Source organism: Nanorana parkeri, unplaced genomic scaffold (genome assembly GCF_000935625.1).
Source record: "Nanorana parkeri isolate BGI_ZX_2015 unplaced genomic scaffold, ASM93562v1 scaffold17, whole genome shotgun sequence".
Lineage (NCBI taxonomy): Eukaryota > Metazoa > Chordata > Amphibia > Anura > Dicroglossidae > Nanorana > Nanorana parkeri.
This window is the reverse complement of record NW_017306285.1, coordinates 2,125,287-2,133,285: the sequence shown is the minus strand read 5'-3', so window position 1 is coordinate 2,133,285 and position 7,999 is coordinate 2,125,287. Positions and strand designations below refer to the sequence as shown.

Below are 7,999 nucleotides of genomic sequence, written 5' to 3'. Positions count from 1 at the left end.
GTAGCACTCCATTTTTATTGTGCAACCACTGCTCTTGGGCTTAAAGGCCAATGTCACACAAGATCTCAACACCAAAACATTTGGGAAGTACACGTGTAAGATACCATCCAACCCAAAGCAGGGCTGCTTGACCCATCTGGTACTTATGTCACATGACAGAAGTATACCAGGTGACATTAACCTTAGCAAATGTGCATTCTAGAACCTGAACTAAGAAAACTGCAGCCATGTCACCTGAGAAGTATGCTGTCAGGTTACTGACCATCTACAAACAGTTACAAATGAGTTTCTCAGAGATGAGAGAATGATGTCATGCCTCCTCCGGGCCTAATAGCGCCCTTTCAGCCTACGTGCGCCTCCTCTTGTTGGCGTTGGGACTAGATGGATTACTGCTGGCATTGACAACTTTCTCCGTCTGACGGTTCCTCTTCCTTTTGTCGCCCGGCTCTTTGGAGCCCGATTCGGACAGGGTTCTTTCTTTCTCCTTGGCGCTCGGTTTGTCCGCGCTCTTTCCTGAAGTTGTAGAAGAGTTAGTTAAAGATGTGAGCAAGAACTGGAGCATCTATAGACAATATGTGGGTAATATCTAGACAATGGCATTCTGCCACATGGCAATGGAGGAGGTAAAAATAAAATCCCTACAATTCAGTGGATGATAGCAGGAACCTTCTGTCACCGCTGCCGCCCCGAGGCCGGGCCTCGGTGGCCTTGTGGGAAATCCGGGCCTGCGTGCCAGCCGATGTGGCCTCGCGTGCCAAGCCGGGCACGCGTGCCGGGGGTTGCCGACCCCTGTTCTAGCCCTTCACCAAGGAGCCAAATTTATATGGGAGGTACGGCTCTCCTAGACACCACAGGTTACACTCCAAACTGCACCGGCCCTTTACATCTCATTCTTAAAGATGAACGCTGGACAAAGAAAAAGGCTTACCCCTGCAGTGGGTTAAGTGCTTGTTTTGTCTACACTCAAATAAAGCAGATATACTAACCTGATCCTCGGTTCTGCAATGGTCAGCGCTCACCTCCATCCCCCTCTACTCTGGCTGTGAAATAGACTTTGGCATCCTCACGTCTAATGCAGGTCAATGGACCTTCAAAAGACATGATGACGTCAGCAGTCTATAGATCACCGGATTGAAGGGAAGAAAAAGCTAGCAGCCTGGAGGGAGCCGGCGAAACCGAGGAACAGCAAGTGAAAAAGCTTTTTTTTTAGCTCAATAGACAAAATGAGCACTTAACCCTTTTGCTGCAGGGGTAGCCTCACTGCAATGGTACATTTTATGGTTTGCCTGCAGGTCTTCTTTATGAATCAGATATAACATGCAGCTGCAGCTTGGAATATAAACTGTAGTGTCTCGGAGAGCCTTATCCTGCAGTTATAAGACTCCGGCAAAGAACACGCTGCCATAGTAGGAGAGCCTGGTCACATGACCTGTCAAAGTCACGTGACCAACTTCCTCCTTCCGATACTTCCTGGGGTCTTCGCCTGATTTGGGACACTAGTTATAAGATAAATTATGCCTTCAAGTTCCTCCGGGCCTAAGAAAACACTTCTCACCTTCATCTGAGACGGAATGGACATCCACGTCTTCCTTGCCTTCTTCTTTCACATCATCCTCTGTGGTTACTTTACCTGAAACATCGCAATGTTTATTCAAGTGACAGAACAGAGAAAATTCTCTTCTGATTACAAGAAACATCCTTCTCTTTCAGGGTTATTTAGATGTGATACGTTGAGGAAGAGAAGTGTCTACGGGAGCCAAAGTTACCATTTCTCAATAGGGATGTGAAATATTAGGACAAACAAAGCAAAGTGCTAGTGGTGAAAGGGCATGTAAGGGTTAAAAATAACAAAAACTATCAAAAACAAACCACCAAATTTTTGGTTTCTGTGTGCTATAACTAGGCCCGTGCGTGGACTAAAATTTGAGATATTCATAGAACTATGGGGTAAGTGATTTTCACTCATCCTCATAGTTAGAGCCAATGTGTGACATTGAAACAGTCACGCGTCAGCTCTATTGATCGGGAAGTGAGCGAACACATACTTCCAGATCATTTCCCTGCAGAAAGCGGTGACCGTCACTCACTGCTCCCCGCTGGGGATCTCCTCTCTGATCCTCCAGAGGTTACTGGAGGAATGGACTGGAAGGGGCGGGCACAGCTGGCTCTGCCTCTAGATAGGCAGAGCCCGCTGTCAATCACCTAGCTGGGTGGATCTCGAGAGTATTGTCGGGATCCGTCCCGGCTGTGGCGCTCTCAGTATATAGCAGGCAATAGCCCGCTATATACTGAGCTTTGGGTCACAGGAGGAGGCTAGTATATGTCCTCCCGTGACCCTAAAGAGAACTATGGGATAAAAAAAAGGTTACCCCATAGTTCTCTTTTTAACTGTATAATAGACTCTGGAAAGGTAAGATCTCACCTTCCTTCACCTCCTGGATGATCTCCTCGGGAAGTATAAAGTTCTTCTCAGAGTTTGGGAATGGGAGGATCTCAGATTCATGCTGAAAAAACCAAAGCAAAAAGGATCACTTGGCTAATCAGGAGGGAACGTCGGAATGTTTCAGTAATCCAGAAGAAGACAGCTTCAAGGAGCAAGTTAATCATCAACCATCATAAAAGAACGTTCAATATGGAGCATGCCAACAAAGGAATTCATCATAAACATGATGCGGAGTTGTTTTTCAAACTTTGGTATAACAGTGATCGGTGGTGGCGGAAGTAACAGTGGCTGTATCACACATAAGGTAAGTACAGTGACCCTGAATGGGTAATTCAGATGTTAGGTAAACAGCTGAGAATGTGAAGGACACGCTGGTGAATGTTTCATAAACACAACTATTCAATGGGTGAGTGTTCAGTGGTGAAAAAGCAGAAAGTCAATCACATGATGCTTAAAAATAAGCTTCATTGATTGTTGGTACCACAACAAGTATTCCCAACATGCCCAAACCCCTAACCTTAAGCTGAGCACTGGTGCCCAGGAGTAGGCATCCTTATCACTCCAGCTGTTGTTAAACTACAGATCCTATGAGGCATTGCAAGACTCCGATAGCCACAGGCATGAGGGGATTTAGTCTCACCACAGCTGGAGTGCCAAGGTTGCCTACCCCTGACATACAGCATCATCATTCCACAAAACAGGATCAGAGTCATACAAGGCCAAACGATCATTGACAAATTTGCTGCCCCAAGGAAGCTGGCTTTATATCCCCAGCACTTCAAGGCTTTCAGACCTTGGCCAGCCCTGGTGTATTCAGCTAATTTCCAATAAAGTATCGCCTCGTCCTCTTGCTTGCCATAAGATTTACTGTGAAGGGATACAGATAAGACATCATAGAAGGAACCTTTAATCATACAGAATGAATATGAGCAAGCACTTTCTGTGAAACGCGCCAAGCTTCCTTCTATGATGTCTATCTGCGCATGCCTGCGCATCTTCACAATAAATCTTAGGCAAACAAGACAATGAAGTGGTTTTATATTGCTGGAACTTTGCTGAATACACCATCATTGAGTTGTAGGGTGACCAGACTGACCATCGGGGAGTGAGGTCCTTGACAAGCAGGCCAAGCAAAGCATCGTAGTTATTTGCATTATCCATCGGCCACATGGAGTCTGGACAATTACACGGTAAACCCATTCTTGTCACATACCAGGTTCACTTTATAGGGGTTATGGAGCGTGGTTGGAAGCACTCACCAAAGCCTGCATATCGTACATGGTGCGGAGGTGATCCCAGATGACTTTCGATGAAATCTGACGGCCAATATTCTGGCTGAACTTGTCCCGGATGCAGATCATGTGGAAGTGTCTGTTCACCCCTGTGTCAGCACATAACAAAAAAAACCAATTACGGTATTAATAAGACAAAATACCATCACAAAGAACATCCCAACAAAATAAAGAATTAGCTCTCCTTCAAGGACCACACCTGCCCCCAACTTACCTGAATCACGGGGGGGTCCTTCGTAATGGTAAATACAACCAAGCTGAGCATGGCTCCGCCCACACTTCAGCATCCTCCATTCGCAGATCCTTTCACAGTAATCGGCTATTCAACACACTCAGAAAAGTTAGATAGTGGCCACCCCGTCCTGTAGTGACATAGGCGCTAATGGTAGGAACCCCAACACACTGAGGGGGGAGGGGTTGGCTATTCAACACACCCAGAAGTGTCAGATATGGGCCACCCCATCCTTGAGTGATGTAGGAGCCGACGGGAGGAACCACAACATGCAGAGGGGGAATCGGCTATTTAACACACTCAGAAGTGGCAGATAGCGGCCACCCCGTCCTGTAGTGACGTAGGACCTGACAGGAGGAACCACAACACGCAGGGGGATCAGCGATCTAACACACCCAGAAGTGTCAGATACCGGCCACCCCGTCCTGTAGTGACGTAGGAGCCGACAGGAACAGGAAGCGGGTGTTCTACACACCCAGAGGTATCAGATACCTGCAGCGCCCCGAGTTTGAATACAGCAAAGAATCCGTCTTTTTCCACTGTGTACCTTTAGATTGCAGTTGGCGCTCCTATGACAGGGCTCTTTAAAGTGAAAAAATGAAAACTTTGGAGCAGGCCGGCTCTTTATTGTAGAGGGGGCGCGCTGCAATAAAACAATTTTACCCGCCGGTTAGCGATCACCTTCAGAATGTACATTGAGGAATGCAGTGCTATGTATATCGCTGCCCAGGACTGGTGTGTAGTACATCAGGCAGCCCTTTCAGATGACCTGTTGCAATGCACAAACCAATGCGCATGCATTTAATGCTCCGCCGCAGGCCAGACTGGTGGAAATGGGCCCCAAAAGTATAGAAAATGAATGTATTATATAAAGAGATGGGGGAGGGGATTTGTATAATTAGCCAAAGAAGGAAAACAAAATACATCTAGGGACAGTTCCTTCAAACCCGGGACAGTCCCTGGAAACAGCTGGCGGCCATTAGAGACGATTTACACGTAGAAAGCGCCCGGGCTCCGGGCCTTCTTTATCTCTCCACGCCTATTGTTTACCTTCCCCGCCTGGGCTGTTACGCAAGCTCGGGGATGCACTGCGGCCTAGACTCACCTACGGGCTTATGCCCGAGCATGGCATGGAAGAGGCAGACTTCCACCTCGGGGCTCCACAGCACTGGCTCCTCGGCTGGAGGCCCCGGCCTCTCCGCTGCTACTGCAGCTTCGCCCCCGGTCTCCGTCTCACCCATCGCCGCCGCTACCACCGGTAAACACAGCGGAGCCCTGGCGTCGCCTACCGCTGCAGCAGAGACACCAAGCGGCGGAATATGTGTACTGCATGTAACGTTATAAAAGCGGGAGGCAGAGGAAGCGCCGCACAGCACCGTCTAATGGCCAGTTCTTGGTACTGCATGGAACGGTGCAAAAGCGTGAGGGAGAGGAAGCGACGCGCAACGCCACCTAATGGTCAGTTCTTGGTACTGCACACAGGGCAGCGTAGCGTACATAGAGCAAGTCAGAGAAAGAGAACCTGTCATCAATTTTCCTTTTTTTAAACCCAACTTCTGGAATTACATCTAGACGTGTGAATAAAGTCTTAAAAGTTGCTTCCTTATATTTGCTGAGCACTTCTTCCCTTTAAAGCCAAACTTTGGACATTTGAATAAAACTACCCTCGCAGTGACAACCACCTTCAAGGGTTAAATGCTCCTTAGGTTTACAGGGTTGGGCAATAAGGTGTAATACTTACCGTGTTCCTTACCCTGGTGCTGTGGGCGGTCCCTTGCCATCCTAATGTGCATCGTCATCCTAACATACAATGCTATTGGCCATACATTGCACTTGATGACGTCAGCCTAAAACCGCAGCCGGGGCATCTTTGGCTCATTACAATCTGGCCATACAATCAACTTTATATTTAACAAAACTGTGTGATATGAGGGCCCACTTATAGTACCCAATCAATTTGCATCCAACCTGGCAGACCCTTTCACTACATACTTGTTGGCTGATCTAAAGGATATTGTACAATCAGATTGTAGCATGTGTGGTGAGCATTAGAGAAGAGGCTTCGGGGGACTGGTTGCACAGATGGAAGGAGCCTGCTGGAGTGGGGAATGGGCTACGCATTGTATACCTAGTGTTGTGTGGGGGCTTGGTGTGAACCTGGTTGAAGCCCAACTCTGGGAACCAGATGGGGGCGTGGCGGTCCATTGAAGTGAATGGCACCGTAGCCACTCCCTCCGGCCACAATGCGATCCGCCGCAAGGGATCGCATTGTGGTCCGGTCCGATCATAATGCTGCAAGCAATATTTTCATTGGACCGGACCGCAGGCATTGTGGCCGGAGTGCATAGCCACGGTGCCATTCACTTCAATGGACCTCCTGCCCCACAAAAAAGTGAGCTGGCCACAATGCGAGGCAGTGCGTTCTGGCGAGAATCAGGCCGGAACGCACTGCATCTGGTGTGAACAAGGCCTTACACATAAACTACCCTTGATGTGGGCCCACCTCTACAGTCTACACTGCAAGGGTTAAATGCTCGTTAAGTCTAGGGGTAGGGGAATAGGGTGGAATTAGTGATGGGCTTGGTGTGAACCCAGTTCACTAGAGTGTACCCAAGCCGGTGCAAATCGGCCACGGGCACACCCCTCCTAGCCCAATCAGTTGCAACCGGGGCATTATCAGCCCCTTTGTGACATTTAGCTGCTGGGTGGGGAATATCCCTGCCACAACTGATTGGGCAGGAAGTGGGGTGTGCCAGTGGCAGATTTGCACATGATTGGGCGCACTCCCCTGAACCAGGTTGACACCAAGCACATAATTATTTCCACCTCAGGCTGGGCACACACCTTACAACCATCGCAAGACTTTTGTCTTGCGATGGTTGTAAGGTAATTAAAAAAAACGTACTATCTGCCCATCTTGGACAGGCAGATCGTACTTGCAATGATCACAAGCCACGCCCCTCTGAGGGGCGGGCTTCCGATGACCGCAATGCCGAAGCAGTCCCGCTTTTATCTTACGAACATGCTACACACCCCCCGCACATCGTACGATGCTCAGCGGGTTTTCGAACATGTTCCTAAGATAAAAGTCGTGCGACCGTACAGTAGCAGAGGTCGCACGGCTTCCACACACCTTACGATAATCGTACGATCGTGGGATTTCCCGCGATTGTCGTACGATTATCGCAAGGTGTGTGGGCACTTTTATTCCCCTTCCCCTAGACTTAACGAGAATTTAACCCTAAAGGTGGCCATACACTCTACAACCATCGCAAGACTTTAGTCTTGCGATGGTTGTACAGGGATTAAAAAAATGTACGATCTGCCTATCTTGGACAGGCAGATCGCACTCTCGATCATCGGCAAGCCCGCCCCCCTGAGGGGCGGGCTTCCGATGACCGCAATGCTGAACGGGCAGTGTGCGCGTGCGCACACCGGCCCGTTCGGCATTTGTCTTCCGAGCACCGTTCTAACCAGCCGAGAATTGTACGATTCCCGGCTGGTTTTCGAACATGCTGGTTCGACAGAAGACGTGCGACCGTACAGTAGAAACGGTCGCACGTCTCCGTTCACACTGCTCGATTATCGTACGAAAAACCGATCGCATACGATTATCGTACGATAATCGTGCAGTGTATGGGCACCTTAACAGATTGGGAGGCGGGACCCACTGCAAGGGTATTTTTTATGTAATCCCCAGATCACATGATTTGTAAGATTTGGGTTATCGATGACACACGATTTCAAGTATCGATTGCAAAGTAAGGGTCAAAGTCCCCGACACTGCCAGTTTTAGGCTCCATCAACCAATCCTCATCCATCGCTCCCGGGGTATTCTCTTCCCTAATGCCGATTACACAGACAACAGCTCTTCATGCATTCATTGGATCTGTTCAGTCTGATCGACATCATTTCCTGGACGGAGGACATGCAGCATCATCTAGTGTTTCCTGCCCAGCCTAACTGTCCCTGACTCCCTGGCCTATCATTAGCATGTTGACTGGAGGGGAGATTTACATGCAGTTGTAAATT

The 7,999-nt window shown here is 48.7% G+C and overlaps 1 protein-coding gene across 1 annotated transcript; it reads right to left on the bottom strand.

The window, feature by feature from the left end:
* Positions 1-344: 344 nt before the first annotated feature.
* On the bottom strand, positions 345-5,283 carry MRGBP (MRG/MORF4L binding protein). Its single transcript, XM_018559906.1, has 5 exons — positions 5,073-5,283; positions 3,703-3,824; positions 2,423-2,504; positions 1,556-1,630; positions 345-513 (listed from the first exon to the last, which is right to left on the bottom strand). Exons 1-5 carry the CDS (start codon positions 5,206-5,208, stop codon positions 347-349), a joined length of 582 nt encoding a protein of 193 aa, XP_018415408.1. The 5' UTR covers positions 5,209-5,283; the 3' UTR covers positions 345-346.
* Positions 5,284-7,999: the final 2,716 nt, after the last annotated feature.

What these genes read in the sequence shown, in the direction of transcription:
- MRGBP (XM_018559906.1), bottom strand. Translation starts at nt 5,208, where the DNA reads ATGGGTGAGACGGAGACCGGGGGCGAAGCTGCAGTAGCAGCGGAGAGG. An exon ending in GCTCGGGCATAAGCCCGTAG is followed by an intron (nt 3,825 to 5,072) that starts GTGAGTCTAGGC and finishes GTGCTGACACAG; the next exon opens with GGGTGAACAGACACTTCCAC. An exon ending in CATCCAGGAGGTGAAGGAAG is followed by an intron (nt 1,631 to 2,422) that starts GTGAGATCTTAC and finishes GCGATGTTTCAG; the next exon opens with GTAAAGTAACCACAGAGGAT.